Source organism: Acanthochromis polyacanthus, chromosome 2 (assembly GCF_021347895.1).
Source record: "Acanthochromis polyacanthus isolate Apoly-LR-REF ecotype Palm Island chromosome 2, KAUST_Apoly_ChrSc, whole genome shotgun sequence".
NCBI classification, from domain to species: Eukaryota; Metazoa; Chordata; class Actinopteri; family Pomacentridae; genus Acanthochromis; species Acanthochromis polyacanthus.
In genome coordinates this window covers 15,909,542-15,928,120 of record NC_067114.1, presented here as the reverse complement: position 1 = coordinate 15,928,120, position 18,579 = coordinate 15,909,542, and the positions used below count along the sequence as shown (strand labels likewise).

The 18,579-nt window shown below is 38.5% G+C and overlaps 2 protein-coding genes across 2 annotated transcripts; both read right to left on the bottom strand.

The window, feature by feature from the left end:
* Positions 1–4,334: 4,334 nt before the first annotated feature.
* On the bottom strand, positions 4,335–11,714 carry kifbp (kinesin family binding protein). Its single transcript, XM_022213292.2, has 13 exons — positions 11,235–11,714; positions 10,847–10,945; positions 10,484–10,563; positions 10,308–10,366; positions 10,039–10,163; positions 9,614–9,707; positions 9,223–9,335; positions 8,752–8,901; positions 8,334–8,408; positions 7,318–7,480; positions 7,001–7,175; positions 6,728–6,913; positions 4,335–5,688 (listed from the first exon to the last, which is right to left on the bottom strand). The coding sequence occupies exons 1-13, from the start codon at positions 11,682–11,684 to the stop codon at positions 5,550–5,552; spliced, it is 1,908 nt and encodes a 635-aa protein (XP_022068984.2). The 5' UTR covers positions 11,685–11,714; the 3' UTR covers positions 4,335–5,549.
* Positions 11,715–12,807: 1,093 nt separating this feature from the next.
* Positions 12,808–17,291, bottom strand: mpc1 (mitochondrial pyruvate carrier 1). Its single transcript, XM_051945017.1, has 4 exons — positions 17,089–17,291; positions 14,775–14,871; positions 14,327–14,459; positions 12,808–13,757 (listed from the first exon to the last, which is right to left on the bottom strand). Exons 1-4 carry the CDS (start codon positions 17,161–17,163, stop codon positions 13,733–13,735), a joined length of 330 nt encoding a protein of 109 aa, XP_051800977.1. The 5' UTR covers positions 17,164–17,291; the 3' UTR covers positions 12,808–13,732.
* Between the last annotated feature and the right edge of the window lie 1,288 nt (positions 17,292–18,579).

The window sequence follows — 18,579 nt, the reverse complement described above, 5'->3', positions numbered from 1 at the left end:
GATATACATAGATTACGACTCAAGATAGAACAAGAGGTTGTGTTTCGACACCAGGAAAGGACTTTTTGGATCAGAACATTCAAAGATCATTCTTTGAGATGTTTTTAGTGATCAGCTATAGGCAGTTTAACAATATTTCAAATGCAGGTGTTTTGTAAAGAAGAGGAATTCATTAAAACACAGACAGTGATTGACACATTTATCAGAGTATGGTTGTTTTTGTAGAAGTCACCGGAGACCTGAGAAGAGTTTGGTTTTATGATCACAATGAAAAGTGGTAGACAACAAAATGAGATGAGAATTTTTAACGTTCAGGTTATTTTCACACTTCAAAGTATGGAACAATAGCTTGACAGTTAAAAATCACCTTTGTAATGAATAAAATACACAAACATCATTTTTTTAAAGACAGAAGTGAAGAATTTTACAATTTATTATGTTGTATTAATGTTTACTGCATTTTCTCTTCACATATTTAACAGTTAAAAGTAAACTGGATGTAAAACTAAGGCCTGTGCAGCATGTATTTGGATTCAAGTATCTGCTGATGATTTTCAGGGTTGAGTCTATGAGCTGTTGAAATCTATGTAACTTTGATGGTGTCTTCAGTTATTAGAGGCTTTTTGTGGATGTAAATGATAATGATGACAGGCTGATAACATCTTTGTAGTTTTTTTTTTTGTGGTTTCCTCAGCACGTCATATCATCTCACCTCACACATCAAACAGGGCTTTGATGATGTACACGCCATAAAGCCAAACTGGCATTTAGTTTGTTCTACTTTTTAGTGGGAAACGCTAAAGTCAGTCAAAACCAGGTGCTCATCAAGAAGAAATTCTGAAGTTTGGTATATTTCTCTATTGTCTCTCCTTCTGGTCATTTATTAAACCTCTAAAAACTCAGATCTGTGTATCAGTGTTATGGCTTTCGAAGTAAAATAATACCTTCTTACCTTAAAATGGCATTAATGTAACTGTAAAACTCTGCTTCCTCTAGAATGTGCAGATCTTTGGTGTCCTCTTCTGCTTCTCCTCACATTAATCCCCAATCATTGCAGTTTCTAGCACACCAGCTCACCTACAGCTACAACCTAGAAATACTCTACACTACACAATGGCAAGTTTTAATATTGAAGTAATATTGCCATACATTTTCAAACCAGAAACTGATTCGGAAGAAGAATATTGCAACGGGAAGTTCCACTCTGTACACGTTGACAGGATTACTTCCTTAATGTGGGTTTATTACGTATGAAACTGCAAAAGATCTGTGGTGTGATACTGAGACCGTCATTGATAGGTTACAGGTTTAAATTGGAAAAGCCCAGCCATGGGATTGACTGCGTATTTCACTCACAATGTGCCTTCTAGCATGTTTAATTTTTATTTTACAAAGTTACTCTGGGTTTTTACATTCTGCTGTAAAGGTGTGGAGGATGATGATTGAGGCTACCGAGCTCAGCAGTGAGAACCCTGATGATCGTAAATGAGTCATGCTTACTTACCGTAATCACTTTCTGCTGACATGGAGAGACAAAGGAGCAGTTCCTAATTTTGGTTCATCAATCAAAGACTCCAGATGGCCCTCAGGTCCCACTTTGGACACCCACTGCTCCATTAAAAATTTAATCTGCCAGAATGCAAAATGTATCTGCTTGTTGTCTTCACTGTCATATGAATATAAAAGTACCATGTGGACATGTTAACAAGGCAAAAGACACTCAATTCATTTCCTCATGTGGGTTGTGTGGGAAATTACATGTAGACATGTGTACAATCCAACAGCATGTATAAGAAACTGTGTTTTATAAAGTTCTTTCTCTAGAACAGTCTGACCTTGTGACCTGTGTGTGTACATGTTAATGTCAGCACTCTCCTTTAAATATTTGTCAAGTCCTTGTACAATACAGACAGAGGTGGCTCTGTGGGCTGAACCCCGCATTCCTCCCTTTGACTGGTTTTGTGTTTTTCTTACTCTTCTTTTTTGCGTCTCTTTCATGTCTTCTTCTTTTCTGTGTCAGATGAGACAGAGAACTGTTTGATTCAGCTGACACATCGGTACGATGCTGCAGGAAGTGGTAATATCACTTGCTATCATTTTCCTTCAGGAAATGACACACTAGCCTGCCCAACCTCGCCTCGGGTTACAATCACACACACACACACACACACACACACACACACACACACACACACACACACACACATACACACACAAACACACTGTGACATATTTATGAGGCACATAAACCCACTTAAATTTCCCATTTGGCCTTTTTCCAATCAGCACTTGTCTTCTTTAAAACACTCGATAATCAAGCTGTTTCAAACACTGTACAATCACTTATATCAAATATGTTGTGTTTGATGCTGTATGTTCTCCTCTGCAGCAGTCGGTATCTTTATCTATAAAAAGTCAGCTTTATAGTCAGCTTGGTTTCCATTTCCCACCCCTGTCACATTATGTGGGATTCGAGTCTATTGTCTGAGTAACCAGAGTTTATGGCTGAACAGACAGCACTATTTTTACCCTCTCCGATAGAGAGACGCAGTAAGTGTGCACACAGTGGTAAACATATATAAAAACACACTAAAACCATTCACTAGTCTGATAAGGGGCAGAAACACAGGCTCCACAGTAACTGTCACGAGGAGGAACTTGAGCAGTGACTAATAATAAAAAAAATCTAATGGAATCAGTTTTTATCTAGAAAGAAAAAACTACAGGATGTAGATTTTTGTGTTAAGAACAGAAATTATCACTGTTGTGTCAAACACAGCCACGTGCATGTACACTATGTAGTATACAACAGTGTTGACTGTTCCTTTGGGCATTACTCAGGATGTAACAATATTTTAACAGTCTATGGATGTGTATTTGGTATGTAACAGTTAGATAGGACGAGAAAAATCCCTACGAAGCAGCCCTAGCCAAATCTTGATTTCAGTAATCTTAAATGTTCCTGTTTTGTTTCCATTGTTAGGAAACGTAAAATACCCTATCTTAACAAGCCAGTCTCATTGAGATTAGGATCTTCATTCTAAAAAAAACAAAACAAAAACAAAACTTGAGTACACAGAAGAAATAAGTGTCCATATAAGACACAATAAACTCAGCCAGCCCCAAACTACCTCAAAAATAATTACAGACATCTCTAAAACGCTCCTTAACTAAAACTTTATAGTCATCCAATGAAACTAAACATTTTACTCTCTTTTATATACAGTCATTTTACCCCTGTGTAACTTGCATTTTACATCATTGCAGTTATTCTTTCCTCTTGATTGAAAAAAAATCTTCCTGACATCTTAGAATTGTATATTTAGTGTAAGTGAGGATTTTCCGGTAAGCTGCCTTCTTTATTCACAGCACATTACTCTCAAGTGTTGGGCAGGTTTGTTGGTGCATGTTTTGACAAACATCAGCAAGGTTAATAGGAGCGTAAACTTAAGCAGGAATTGCAGGTTATGATGCAATGAAAATGTTTCCATCGCACGATGAAAAAACTGATTGTGTTTTACAGCAAGCAGCAGTTTGTGCCATGATCAGTATTTGACTTGCATGCTTGTGTCTGTTTGGAGGTGGGTGGCAGAGGAAGGAGGTGTGTTGGAATTTGTTGTTTGACAAAATAAATTTGGATTTATTATGTCTCTTCTCTGGAACGCTTAAAATCAACATACCAAAGTGTCACAACTCAGTATAACCCAGTTTGGGATTCATATTTGAACATTTTTACTCTTCAGTTTGTCCTCTCCTTCTAATATTATTATTATTGCTTTCAGGCTGTAAACCTCAATCCCATGATTTTACTAGACTGGTCTGGTGTGACAGGGTGGTGACACTGGCTGTGTACACCAGACACACTGTCCTGTGGTGTTGCAGATACACCACAAAGTCACCAACGCCTTAAGAGAAGTTGCATGACCTCATGGTTAGTGGGAAATTGGTCATATGTCAGCCCACACATCTGACCGACGGTGGAATTGCTTCCCCTTTTGAAAAAATGCGAAAGAATCTAAGTACTGTTATCCTCAAGTAACTCCCATTTGTTGTGCAATGCCCGTTTATTTCTGCCAGCTGTAATACACGTACACAGTTTTAATTCACAATGGGATAAATGTAGGTAAAACTGAACCAATGTGCTGCACAGACTGTAAAGCCTGGAGGCAAATTTGTGATGTAGGAGTACATAATTAAAGTTGTCTTGACTGCTGATAATGTGGAAAACAAGCAGGAGAAGAGGTAGCTGTGGGCGAAGCACAATATAAAGATGCATTTCACATAAAAGTTGACATATATCGTTACTTTTATAGGATGTCATCACATAGAGGCAGTTTAAGGCATGTTATAATTTTAATAGACAGTTTTACACGCATCTCTGCATTAAGCAATTTAATAGTCTGGAAAAATTCTTAAACTCATCTGCACCCAGTGCTGAGATTATTTTAGCCTTTTGCTCAAAAAACCACTGTCATTAAGACAGCCTTCTACTATATGGATACTTATGAGGCCCCACCTCACACTTAGACTCTTGAAAAAAGAAGCATATATTAGTGTTGTGACATAAGTGTGGGACACTCGGTTGTCTAAACATTATAAGTTTCTACTGTACATAAAACAGGCTGCAATATAGGTTAAACTTAATGGAACTCGCACCATGCAGGTTGTGAAGTCTACTAAACCAACAGCAGTATGTTTTTGTTTATTTCTGACCCTCAACAGCAACCCATTAGGAGCACAAACTGAATCACTGCTGCTATCTTTACCTCCGGCTGTCTTACTGTCATTACCATGGACACACTAACTTTGGTTACAGTATGTCTTAACTTTTATTAACCACAAAGTAGCTAAAGGGAAATACTTTTAGTGTGCTTTAAAGAAAATAAAGCCACATTAAATGAAAACCAATATGATTAACAATAGAAAACAGACATGAATCAGACTACGGTCACAGAGGACCCTTGAACAGTGAAATACTATCAAAAACTAAGCAAAACACAAAAGTTAAATGTTTACAAAATGTAAGAAAAATCTGGTGCACATATCCACCGTAAGGACACTGACTGAAAGCAGCTGTTAGTGACAAACCTGCAAAGACTGCAGCTGTTCAGAGAGGGGTTTTACAATAGACTGGTTAAGAAGAAAGCATAGATGTTGAAGCTGAAAACACAGCTTTATATTCTAACAATAAACTACTGTAAGAGAATGATATTTTTATTCTGATGATCTATACTGATGCTAGACAGAGTGCATTTTCTGAGCAATTTTCTGTTAAAGATAGACCACAAAGTTCACTACACAGAGGATAGCAAGCATGTACAGCCAGTAACGTATTCACAGTTTTGTGAAAGCAGCATGCCCACAAAAAGGAGGTCATCACTAGTATAAACACAGTAAGAACAGAAGCCACTCATTCTGTCATTTAGCTTCTTGAATTGTTGGGAGCGTCCATTTAACTATAGTGTGGTAAATTCAGATTGACTGGTATATTAGGATGGGTTTAGCACAATTAGTCAGGAAGTGGGTCAGTCAGTGAACAGCGATGTCCTTCAGTTGTTTGCGGCCATCCTCGCTTTTAGGCGGTTGATTTTGAGAGGAAGGAGGCCGACCATCTCTTTACTCAACTCCAGCTCCGTCTCTGCTGCAGCTGCTGCCTCAGGATGGGCCTCGCAATACTGCACCACGTATCTACACAACAGGTGGAAAGACAAAACATTATGGCAGCTTTCAGGATGCAGAGTTCAGTCACAACTCTATCTTTTTTTGTCCATGTGACCTATTACCGTACTTTCCGGACTATAAGCCGCTACTTTTTCCACAAGCTTTGAACCCTGCGGCTTATACAAGGATCCGGCTAATGTATAGATTTTTACAGGCGAGCTTCATGCCGCCAATACCTTTAGCCTCGTCACATCAGACCAATGAAATTACCGAACAGGTCACAGTGGAAGAACGAAACCGTTCGAATGAAATCAAACACACTCACACTAAATTCTTCAGATCAGTCATTTTGCGCTTCATGCACACACCCGCATCATGGAAAACACACAAGGAAATGCATATAATGCAGCTTTTAAGTTAAAGGCAATCGATCTGCGTGTCGAAGAAGAAAATAGAGCTGCTGCACATAAGCTTGGCATCAATGAATCGATGGTGAGACGGAGTCGGCAGCGTGAACCGACTCAATGTGTTTTACTGCCGTGTTACAGGGACTGTTCGGAAAAAAGCATTTCTTTAATTAAAAGTTAAAAAAAACCTTCCTGTGTAAATATCTCATGTTACAACGTGGACACCTGTGGCTTAAAGACAAGTGCCGCCTATATATGTACAAATTTTTTTTCTTTTTAAATTTAGTGGGTGCGGCTTGTATTCAGGTGCGCTCAATAGTCCGGAAATTACAGTTTCATTCTGGTCATGTTAGAGAGCGGGTCTCTAACCGCCAACTGTTCCCGATCTGCACATCTGCTCTTATGTTGTATATATTTTTAGGGTTTGCTCTGATAGTGTACATATTTTAGGGTGTATTATATCATCTATTTTCAATGCTGCCATTGGGAGAGTACCAAATCAATTTTCATTGCTTTCTGTAACAGTGACAATAAAGATCTATTCTATTCTATATGTTCATACGTTAAAGTCGACCTATCAACGTCATCCTCTGACAGAGAGCTCCCGGTCAGAACAATGTTTTGAATATTGTTGGATGTAGTGCTATGTATCTTCATACTTGTAGTTTTCCAGAGATCTGTTGAGGTTTTCCAGCTGAACTGGAGGCACAGAGCTGATCAGTCGGCTGTGTAGTCGGGCCACTCTGAAGCGGGCAACCAGAGCAGGTCGGAGCACCTCCTCCTCCAGGATCTCTGGAAACTTCCCTTCTGGAGAACACAGAGAGTCCAGAAACATCTGGAAGTACCTGGCGAGGATACCAAATCACTTTAAAACTGAGCAAAATCGATACGGAGAGACATACAGAGGCACTTAAATGTAAATGTACACGTACTTGGCAGAGGCAGAGCAGAGACTGTTGAATTTCTTAATGGTGTGGTTGTCTAGAGACTGTGTGTCGGCCTGTCTGTTGGCCAGCGTCAGTTTTAAGTCCATCATTTCACTGTAGGTCTCAGCCAACTCAAACATTAACTGTCTGCGGATCAATAGGTAGTACTGGGAATTCAGGTCTATAGAGAAATCAAGAGTGAGAGAAAATACATTTCAATAATTTTTCAGGTCATTTTATTCATTTTTTTCTACTGAAAAGGAAACAAATGAAAGTCTCAAAGGAGGAAACAATCATAACTTTGAAACTCGAGAGCTCAGTACCATTGCAGATTGGTTCCAGCATGTCAACTCTTCGTTTGTGCATTTTGCAGCGTCGTTCCAGATCCTCTTCGAAGAAAGCCAGGGCACGGAACAGAGAGCTGTGATCCTGCAAAATCTCTATGTGGTCTGTCACATATCCATCCATCTGAAAGTACTCCTTGGCCTTAGGGAGAATGACAGAGTGAAGAAACAGTTACAAGTAGAGATAAACTACAGACAGATGCAAAACAGTAAAAGGACTTTTTAACACTGCTCTACTTTAAATGAGACAGCTGACTTTGTTCAGCAGCTCAAACAGGGCACTGTGTGTTCAGGGCTCGGGAAAATGTTTCAGAGAGGATAATCCGCCATGAACTGAAAAACATCTGTTTTATGTTCAGAATTTGCGCAATTGTGTAAGAAATAGCATGATCCAACTTAGTGGTACTTTTTAAAGTTGTATTTGTGTGGAGTAAACCAATAGGCATCTGGCCCTGCTGCCTTTGACTGTGAAATGTTTTATCTCAGTCTTCAAAGATTAACCTTTTTTTGTAGCACTGTCAAAATAAAATGATTTATCAGTGTGGCCCAGTCAGTACAAGAACAGAAAGAACATCATATTCATGGCATTATGATGCACATTTTCTTCCTGCGGTGAATATTTAAGACAACAATCCTTTGCTAATTGTGAAGTTGCTTGCTTCTGCTATAAATACCTCGATACATCAATCAAGTCTTTTTATATTTTCACAGCCAAAGACCACAAAAAGTACCTTTGAGGGCTTTCCAGTCTAAATACTTCGCTGGGAGATGAACCCAAACAGTACATTTGTAATAGCTACAAAAATGGCTTACATTTATATACCAGAAATTTCATATTGAATTCAGGCTAATGTTCATCTGTGATGTTATCTGCTGGTGAAGCAACTTCCATAACTCACAAGTGATTTATAAACTGTATGTCTGTTTATACATACAGAACACTTTTATGAGTCCATCCAAGCCAGTTTTAGCGTGTGTTTGTGATTTGTTCATACCTGTGTGACATAATTCTGTCCTACGAGAAATACAGATCTGGCCTCAGTGAAGTCCAAAGGGAATAAACACAGCACCTGAAAAACAGAAAACAAACTGTGTTTAGGTTCATCTATCACAAGAGGCAGAGCATTCATCTGCAGAATGGCGCCCTCTAATGACAGGGTAATCTCAATCCTTTATTTATAGCACCGAGTAATTATGTTTGTCATACACGGGCTGATAATATTACAACACTCATATGAAAACATATGCACTAAAAACAGCTACTATTAGCACATCTCGTCAATTAAGGAAAGCATTTAAGCAGATACTGATATCAACATTAACAAATAGCAGTACACATGGTCCTTAACAATAATAGTTATAACCACAACAATGTTAGCAGCAGCAAAACCAGCATCACACACACAGCCAGACCTTCTCTTCCAGGCTAGCAATGGAGTCAAAAGTGTCTTCAGAGCCAAAGAGCAGAGCACTCTTCCTGCCCTTCTCTTCCTCTTCCTCCTCACGCCTTCTTGCTCTCTTCAACTCATCTTGGCGATCAGTATCCAGCTCCCCGATGTTGTCCTGAAAACACACACACAAGCACATTTTAAAACACACCAATAAAAGTATGTTGATCCAGGATTCACAAAAGCATGTGGACACATGAACAAACAGATACTCTACATGACCATATGTGCACAGATTGTCTAGATTTGGTCAAAAGAAAAACAGTTGGATGCGATAGTCATTAAAAAAAAAGGCATTACCGAAGGATTATCTTTGATGCAAACTTCATTTTAATTGGGTTTTCTAGTGATAAAATGTTTGTGCTTGGTGTCACCACATCTGAAAAGCCTAAAGATTTTATTAGGAGCCACGACTACATACTTGACATACACGTACCTCTAGAAGCTTCTTGGAGTCCTGCAGGAGGTTGAGACAGTATTTGATCCAACATCTCGCAATCTCAGCTCTCTTCTGTCTGAGATGTTCCCTGCGCTCACTCTCCGTCTCACCTGGGTCAAATAGAAGGAAAAAGAGATGTTAAGATGCGCCGAGAGAGACTGAAAGAATGACAAACATGTCTGGATGAAGTGAGAGGGGCAAAAGGAGACAAAGCCAAAAAGACAAGGTTAGGAAAGCACAGTTTCCTTTGACAGCTTTGCTACAAAATTGTGCTCTCTCGTGTTTGGTGTACTGTATTTAAGGAAGTGAGCACAATACAAAGGAAATAAGTCTGCCAGTGTAATTGTGTTGATATGCATTTTAATTCAATGATTAGATTAATACTTACTCTCCTGAGCAGCAGCCTCAGAGGGAACCTCCCCTGCCAAACCTGATATGACAGTAGCTGCTGAGAGGCAATGTCTGCCTTCCATATATCGGCCCTAGTACAAAATAAAAATGAAAATCACACAAGCATACACACATTTATAATGACTTATACTGAAAACAAACTATTGTGAGTGTGATAGTGAACACCCATAACAGATTCTATTAATTATGTTTGATTAGCACAACCTGCATTCATGCACATAATCAAAATGATCCGACTCTATGTTAAATCTCAGTAAAAGTGAACTACGAGCAAACATTTAAGGTCTGGTGGAAACCTTGTTAAAAGCAAGGTAAAGCAGATTTATTTTCTTTAGACAGATAAAAAATAAATTCAGATAAGGTGCTTTTAGATTTGCGGTTCTGAATTAATCTATGTCCCACCTTAGTGATGTAATATTGTGACAGTGTAGCAGCGTTTAGAGCCCACTCCATTGGATTGAACTGATTTAACCGGAGCTGCCTCTGCAGGGTACTGTGGCAATAGGTGGCAGCACGCTCAGTTTCCCCTAAGAGACAAAAGGCTGTAGTTAATATCCTGTCATCAAATATAGCAATACATCAGCTTCATTATTGTTGCAGATTACGATACAATTCAAAAGAAGACTTCAAAAAACTGATCAGAAACTGAAGGATCGACACCTCATACTCACCAAGGTTTTGATAAACTTGAGCAAGGTAGTACATGGTATGAGTGTAGGCCAACTCAAACCTGGTATGTATGAACGTGAAGATGAAACGAGAGAAGTAACGGAAAGGGACAAAGTAAATGCAAGGCAAAACAGAAAAAAATTAATATAAATACATGTATTTGGAGTTTACAAGTTACCTTTTGGTCCTCTCCTGGTGTGTCAGCAGGTTCTCTTCACTCGTGAAGTACTCTGTCATATCAATGGGAGGACTACCATCCTGAAAAAAACAAACATAAAACCCAAAAACAATGGCTGCTAATAAAGAAGATCTGGCCATTTAATCTTTACTGCGGCAGGAGGCAAGTCTGTGAAGCCAATATTAGTTTTCTGTAAACTTTGGGGATTTCTCAGTCAATTTGTATACACTTACAGCACATAAAACATATTCACAGTCAGCACTTGCAAAAAAAATGCTCTTTTGTCACCTTGTATTTACCTTTTCAACTGGATGTAAAAAAAAATGCAATGCACGACTTTTATTGGTAGAAATAGACACTCACCTCCTTCATGTAACGTTGGTAGTTGGATTCTGCAGTTTCCAGGAAGCCCTGAGCCATCTCTGTCTCATCCCGGCCTGCCCAGAGGATGCCCAGCTGGTTCTGATAACACAAAGACAGAACACATGAGCATCAAGTGATCAGCATCATCTGATCTACTACAGTAACATGGTCTGTGGAAGAATGAGCTGTAGCTCTACATGTTTACAAGGAATCACAGTCAATCTGATAGAGATGTTTTTGCTTTTTTTTGCAAACATCTGTGTAACAAGACACAATTTATTCACGGCAGCTATTCAACCAGACGATTTTTAAAATTCTTGCTGTGATTTCCTGCTTGTAAACAACAACAACTTCCGCATATTAATGTGAAAGTTACTGTCAGCGTTACCCTGACATGAATAAACAGCGACACATTCTCGGACGACACTCGGCATCTGTCCAGCAGCTTCATGCAATTCATCAGATGCTCCTGTCCGGCTGACAGCTCCTCCGTGTCGACGTGGTTGACGCCCAGGTAATACTCCACAGCCCCGAGTTTAGCGGCCCGCATCCCGGCTGGCGAGTCCCCGCTGATGCCCTGACCGTCCTCCCTCTGCCCGTCCACCGGCTGCTCTGTCGGCCGCTGCTCGCCGCTCTCTCCGCCGCTCTCCTCCTCGCCTTCGCCAGCTTCAAAACTCTTGAGCGAGCAGTATATCTCTCTGAGAAGTTCCCTGGCCTTGTATTTGGAGCGGAACGGGTCATTTTCTGGGTCATTCCGTGATTCTACTTCTGTCAGGTTTTGGGCGTTGGTGAATTTGTCGCAGACAGCTCTCCACTCATCACTATTGACGGACGCCATGTTTGTCTTCTTCTTCTGTGGTGTTTCGCTGCAGCTGAGTCCTGTCGTTGCTTCACTGCCATCTGCTGGTATTTATATTGTCTCTGTCATTGTCAGTTTCTATCTGTTTTTACAGTCAGCTCCTTCAAACAACAAAACCCGTGTCAAATTTGGAGATATTTCTTAGAGTAGTACAAAATACTTGATTTCCATGAGTTTCGGAGAATCATTTTATGTTACATCTTTTTCTCACAGTCGATGCATTTATTTTGCTGAGAAAGTCATAATTATGAGATAGTAAGCCATAATTGAGATACTAAGTCATAATTATGAGAAACTAAGTCAAAATTATGAGATACTAAGTCATAGTTATGAGATATTAAGTCATAATTATGAGATAGCAAGTCATAATTATGAGTTAGCAAGTTGTAATTATGACTTTCTATCTCATAACGAGTATGGTATAGCAGGTATGATTATCCATCATATCTACGTGTAAAAAGTGCACATAGTTTATTAATATCTTTATTCTACTTTTTTCTTGTCTCACCGTTAAGTCATCTTAATTTCTTTCTAGCTTCCGCTATATGTGAATTTTCCTTGTGAGGAATCAGTAAAGTTCAACCAATCTTATTTAAAATCCTGAAAGACTCATTCACTTTAATAACCGCTATGCATGTCTATTTGTACTAAACTTTGCATACTCCCAGTGAAGCAAAATGTGAATTATTTAACAAAAGGCTCTAAAGGCAACATTGAGTTGTGACTTCTTAATGTAAGCTATGCAGCAAATGACAGTGAAAAAAAAAACATGTTAAATGCAATTATCTCTCAGCAACCGTTTTCACACAAGGCCTAAATAATTGTGAGAAAAAATTTATTTGCAGGTAAGTTAATTTGTGCCTTCTAATTTCACTGAGGTGTGTCCAGTGTTCATTTTACAATCCCATTAGGTTGAGAGCTTAATGTTGAGTGTAAATACAGAGGAGTGTCCTTTGTGACATTGTTACAGTAAAATACCCAACAGTGCACCTGTCACCTGATCCCGAGTAATGACTGTGAAATTTGACTTTAAGGCAAACAAGGATCATGTGAAAATTGCTGGTGTGAAGCTGAGTTTCATAATAGAAAACAATAAAAAAAATCTCGGCAAAGAAATCAAGTGTATTAAAGCCAGTTCATTTTAACAAACCCAAAGAATCGAAATGTTAAGGAGGGAAAATAAGTTGGATTACACAATGACAATAAATTAATGTGAATGATATTTTACAACAGCACACAGTACATGTTTGATCAGCAGTGACAGAAGCAGTTTGTCTTGCTCAGTTATTAAAACACAATAACCTCAACAGTCCCAGCTTGAAGTGCCATTATAGTAAATTATAACACAAGCAGTTTCACCACTTAAGATGTCAATATGTATTTTCTGTAATTCAAACATTTATTTGAATTTCATTTATGACGCTGTTTAAAACTCTGCCAAACAGGATCCTAAAGCACACTCAAACACATTTTACAGTACATCTTGCTCCAGGGTACGGTAGACAGGTTAGTCTAGCCTACATGCTTACTTAGTCACTGATAATTGGCTACAGTGTGGACATATTTGCACAACCTGACCTCAACCATAGTTCTGGACAAAATTACTTAAATTCCTAAGCAAGTTACGTTGCAAGAAATACATGGACACCGATGACCTGAAATGAGATGATTAACAAATAATGATTGCTTTAGCCAAGTCTGAAAGTGTGCAAAAGCCATTGGATGCTGTGTGCAAGACATCTGCCAGTCTGCTCAGCTGAGTCCATCATTGTGTGTCGTGATCAATAATGCAAAAATCTCAAAATAAGAAGTTGACCTTAATTCTAGGAGGAAACCATCGTCTTTTGTTCTGTCTGTGTAGTAAAGTGACTAAAACTTCATCAGGGTGATCAATCATGACAACATCATGTTAAACGATTGCTGTAAGTGCTGCTTTTTCACAGATTAATTGGATAAGTTGTGTAGATGCATGAGTTCTGATGTCCTGGTTTAGGTGCCCGTTGAAGCAGCATGGTGCCACTCTGCCACTACGATCCCCACTTCTTCTCCATTCTGAAAAACAAACAAACAGAGAAATAATCAGGGTGCATTAGAGGTCTTTTCTTTGCCATAATTCAATAGATCTTATTATCATAACGCATAGGGATTGTATTGTAAGTGATGCAACTGCATTGACACATTGTAAAGATATTGTATGGACCCCAGGAAGAATAGCTTCGGCACTGCCATAGCTAATGGGGATCCAAATAAATCAATCAAAAAGGCTCTTATTAAGTGTTAAAGGAAAGAGTTTTACTTTGCTAACATTGCTTTTCATCATAGCTCTTGGTGTGCTGAAATGTTAATCTGCTTCAAAAGCCATAGTGGCAAAACTTAAAACTAGGTTAAAAAAACAAACAAAAAGAAAGACACTATTTTTGGTTTAGGCTGTCATCACAAACCTGTGTTGAAAAAGCAAACGGTATATATCAATTACAATACCGAGCTCTTATGTTTGATGGTCCATAAATGTGGACTGGCTTAGAAAACAACAGCTCTCATGCCTTGCCCACAGAGCCTTTCATGACACATGATTTGTTTGCAATGACAACAGATAAAGTGAAAAGTAGACTATTTCTCACTTGTGTTTGATGAGACGACTGGCCTGGATAAGTTGTGCTGACTCATTGGTCATGTGGCAAGCAAACAGTAGCCAGTTGCGAGGCTGCACTTTGTAGGCGAACCTCATGAAGACCAGCGAGTAACAGCACAGAGCTGATAGGAGGGAAACAACACATGAGCATAAGTTTAGTATAGGATTGTCTTCTTACAAACCATCTTATGCTTAACACTCCATACTACAAAGTGAAAGTCTCTCATTGAGAACATGACATGAAAAAGCGACATTTATAAGGAACATTCAAAATGAGTAACAAGAATTACAGCTGTGCTTTTTTTCCCCCCCTGTGTCTAAGCAACTTCACAAACTACAGCCTGGATTCCAATAATGCTGACAAGAAAAGCATTCTTTTACATATTGTATGTGCATTGCATTTTTGCATTTGTGTACATGTGTCTGTATTGTCTTACCGAAGGTCATCCTCCCACTGATGATTTCAGGGCTCTTCTTCATATCTGTGATGGCAGCTATGGGAAGACCCCAGTTTGCTACAGGACCCCAGAAATGCTGCAAAAGTGACAAATCATAGTTTTGGCATTTATCATTAGCCGTTTATGCAGTAGAAAGGAAACATATACGTACTGGTAAAATGTGCACTGTGATTCACAGAATAAAAAGTGATTGTGTCAAAATACACAAGAGACAAATATGACAGTGATGATTAGAAAATGACACATTCATACTCAAATCTCCACATTTATACGACTACGACTATATGTGCAGTGCAAATTGTCAAATACAGTAAGGTTCAGATTAAACGACAGGCAATTACAAATGAGAACAGACACCAACAGAAACAGGTATACTGACAAAAAGGATGAGGACTCACCGTGCTGTTGAATGTTTGAGGGGATTATTTCAGTGCCACATAGAAGAGAAAAAAAAATACAGAAACAAACTTCAGTCACGCTGACAGAGCTGGGTCACACAGCAAGTACAGACTCATAAAACAGGTCACAAATCTGTTTTAAGCAGTCCGCAATTGACAGGACAACAACGTAAAGATACTAAGTTTTACAGTGGGTGAAGTAGTCTGCTTTATTTTTACATCACGAAATTAGAGTATTATGAATGACATAGCATTTTAGTTTCTGTACAGTGAGCTAGCAGCCACAACATTAATAACACAAATTGGTGAGTGCAGAGTGACAAAACACGGCACTACAAAGAGCTTTCAGCCAAAGCTAAACAGAGATTGAGCCTAAGGCAAGGAATCCACAATATACTGTTTCAGCAGCAACATGGCAGGAAGTGCAATGTGAAATAAGGCAAATATACCACGCTAAAACGTATTGTAACTGCTTGATGCAAAAAGAAGACTTGTATGGTTTAGATTTTCCATCATTACTCTGTCTGACAGAACACAATTTAATCCAATTTAGGGGGTTTCAGATACATTGATTTTTTTTTAAAATTTCATTTGAAAGACATTGAATTATGCAGTCATCACATGTGGACTGTAAAATATACAAGGAGCAGGAAAGAAACACAGAAAATAAAGATTTGGTATCAAAAAGAAACACAGTGTTAGACGTATGCAAATATTTTGGCAGCAGAAAGGATGATGTTGACCAAAAAAACAGGTACTCTACGAGGAGTGTCTTGCCATTGTTGCCATTACACAAGGCAATGCAAAAATATTTGTTGTATCTATTAAATTACAACCCCAAAGCTCTGGAGTCGAATGATGAGTAAAAAAATAAGATCTGGATGCCAACAAAAGCGATAAACTATTTTTGCAACATTTGCCAGTGTCAAAAATGTTGCAATTGGCTATTTTTTAAACTGCTTATTTTATTTACTGTGCAGATTCATTCTTCTTCAAAATCCGCTTTTCAAATAACCCTGTTCAGGACAGCTGGTGAAAATTCCATTGTTTTGAAAATATCATAATGTATATTGCAGCAAAAGAAACAACATGATAACGTAATTCTTTTTCTCATACTTTGTAGACAGACTATACAGGATGTCATTTTGTGTGCATCACCTACATCTACAGTGCATTTCTTTGCATTTTCATTGTTCTATCAAGACATTATCGTCAAAGCTCCTCAGAAAACAACACAGTGATAACAATCTTGTGCAATTGTGACAAACAGAGATGATCTCGTCCACTACTATGTCATAATTTAGCCTTTACTCTAAATTTCAGACGTGGTTAATCTGTGGCCAGTGTAAACATCCCCAGGGCATCGTGTACACATTAACCAACGTCTTGACTAAAAAGTAAAAAAGGTAGTTTTGTTTGCTTAACATTGGCTCTGAAGGAAGATTCAATACTGGTGGCAAAGTAGCGGTCAGCCTATTAAACAGGTTATGACCCACTTTCTAGATTTGCCATGGTGTTGAGGTATGTTTCCAGAACGACAGAAAACATATAATAAAGGAAGTATTTTATCTATTAGTATATGTATATAGTATTTAGGTCCTCTCTACAATTACAGTCTATCTAATCACCTGAACAGACAAAGTAGCTCAACACTACTATAGTAAACAGACTTGTCCTTGAAAAGCAGTAACAAAAAAGATGTCAAAGGAGCAAAAATGGAGGAAACAGTTCTTTGACATGGTCAAAAATGTCATTGAGACGTTGGTTGGACAGAACAGGACAGTAAATGCAGGCTATTGCTGTTGAACATGAGCTAACGCTACTTAACTAGCTGTCGACTGCCAACTCGCTCGTTAGCATTCATGCTAACAGAAACGCGGAGCAGCTTCTAACACATACCTCATCAAATAATCCCTGAACTCTTTGCTCTTCAGGTAGTCAAAGCCTTTCCGTGCAAGCGCGCCTGCCATGATTTAATGTTAGGCCAGTGTCCGTTCCAGCCGGGAAGAGGTCTGTCTGTGTTGGTTGAAGGGCGACTGAAAGCTCAGCTCAGAGGACGACTGGTCAAATTTCCGACCACAACATCGGCGCTTTACGACACTGTCGTAAAGACGCGGCGCAGCCTCAGACCACAGCCCTATGTTTTGTTTTGTTTTTTTCTCTTTTTATTGAAACAAAATAGCATCAACAGTCGTACAAGAGGTACGAAGAGTAACAAAAAAGACGTACAAGATAGGAAGAAAAAAAGAGTTTAAAAAAAGGTAACAAAATAAAAGGAGTCTGTCCGCATGAATGTTCAATGGGTTAGGGGTTGTCCATGAGTCCGACATTCTCAACCATACCAAAAAGCTTCACAGCAGTCCGCCCTTTCGTATACTTCAGTGATGAGAACAATAGAGACGTCTCTTTATGAAACACACCAAAAATGGGTCTACACTTCAGAAATCTACATTTGTGGAGGAAAAATTTCCCTAATATTGCAATGACATTCCCTAACATGTCTAGCAAAAAGTTATTAATAACAAATCCATACAAAATGTTTTCACATTCAAAAGCAGGGATTGGTACATAGTTAGATAACCAGTGATGTACATCATCCCAAAAAGCTTTAGAATACATATATTCATAGAATAAGTGATCTGTAGTTTCAGTGTGCTCATTACAAAAGGAGCAGTTACTATTCTCAAAACCAAATCGTTTGCTTAAAAAATCAGCTGAGGGATAAATTCTATTCATAATTTTGAAATGATTTTCTTTCATTTTGGGGGCAATAGGAAATTTGAAGAATTTAGATCTTAAAATTTGAGCATCATTTTTGGAGAAAAAATTTAGAATTGAGTTTCTCGATGATGGGTTTGGGAAAATTACTCTATTGAATATATTTCTAAGAACAAAGTTGGTAAGTTTGGAATCATTTAGCCTGTAACCATTCAGCATGAGCGATGGGAGGCTTGCCTGAATTTTGTTTTTATGCAAGTCTGATGCCATTAACAAGACTGCCTGAGGTATTGCTTTAATTACTTGGTTATATTGGCGTTTGTCAGTTATATTAAATTTGGTACTGAAATTTTCAAAAGTTAGCATTTTTCCAGAGCAGTCCAGTAAATGCATCACAGACCAGATTCCTTTATCAAACCAATTTTGTTGAAATATAGATTTGTGTTTATGTAGAACATATCTACAGTTCCAAAATGGGGTCATATGGGGACTGAAATTGTGCTTGTAAATTAATCTCCAGTATAATAGAGTCTGCTGATGAAACACAGCCCTATGATAAATAGACTGAAAGAAAGAAAAAGGTAAGATTTGCTGGGCTTTCGAGAATTAGAGGACATTTTACTGCCTACGCACCAAGTTTCAAATAATACATGTACAAAATACTCAAA

Bases quoted from the DNA above. Each gene is read 5' to 3' on its own strand.
- kifbp (XM_022213292.2), bottom strand. From the start codon at position 11,684: ATGGCGTCCGTCAATAGTGATGAGTGGAGAGCTGTCTGCGACAAATTC. The intron at 9,708-10,038 runs GTGGGACATAGA...ATTTTGTACTAG, and splicing joins CACAATATTACATCACTAAG to GGCCGATATATGGAAGGCAG. The intron at 9,336-9,613 runs GTAAGTATTAAT...TATTTGACCCAG, and splicing joins TGAGGCTGCTGCTCAGGAGA to GTGAGACGGAGAGTGAGCGC.
- mpc1 (XM_051945017.1), bottom strand. From the start codon at position 17,163: ATGGCAGGCGCGCTTGCACGGAAAGGCTTTGACTACCTGAAGAGCAAA. The intron at 14,460-14,774 runs GTAAGACAATAC...CCCTCCTATCAG, and splicing joins CAGTGGGAGGATGACCTTCG to CTCTGTGCTGTTACTCGCTG. The intron at 13,758-14,326 runs GTGAGAAATAGT...TTTGTTTTTCAG, and splicing joins AGTCGTCTCATCAAACACAA to AATGGAGAAGAAGTGGGGAT.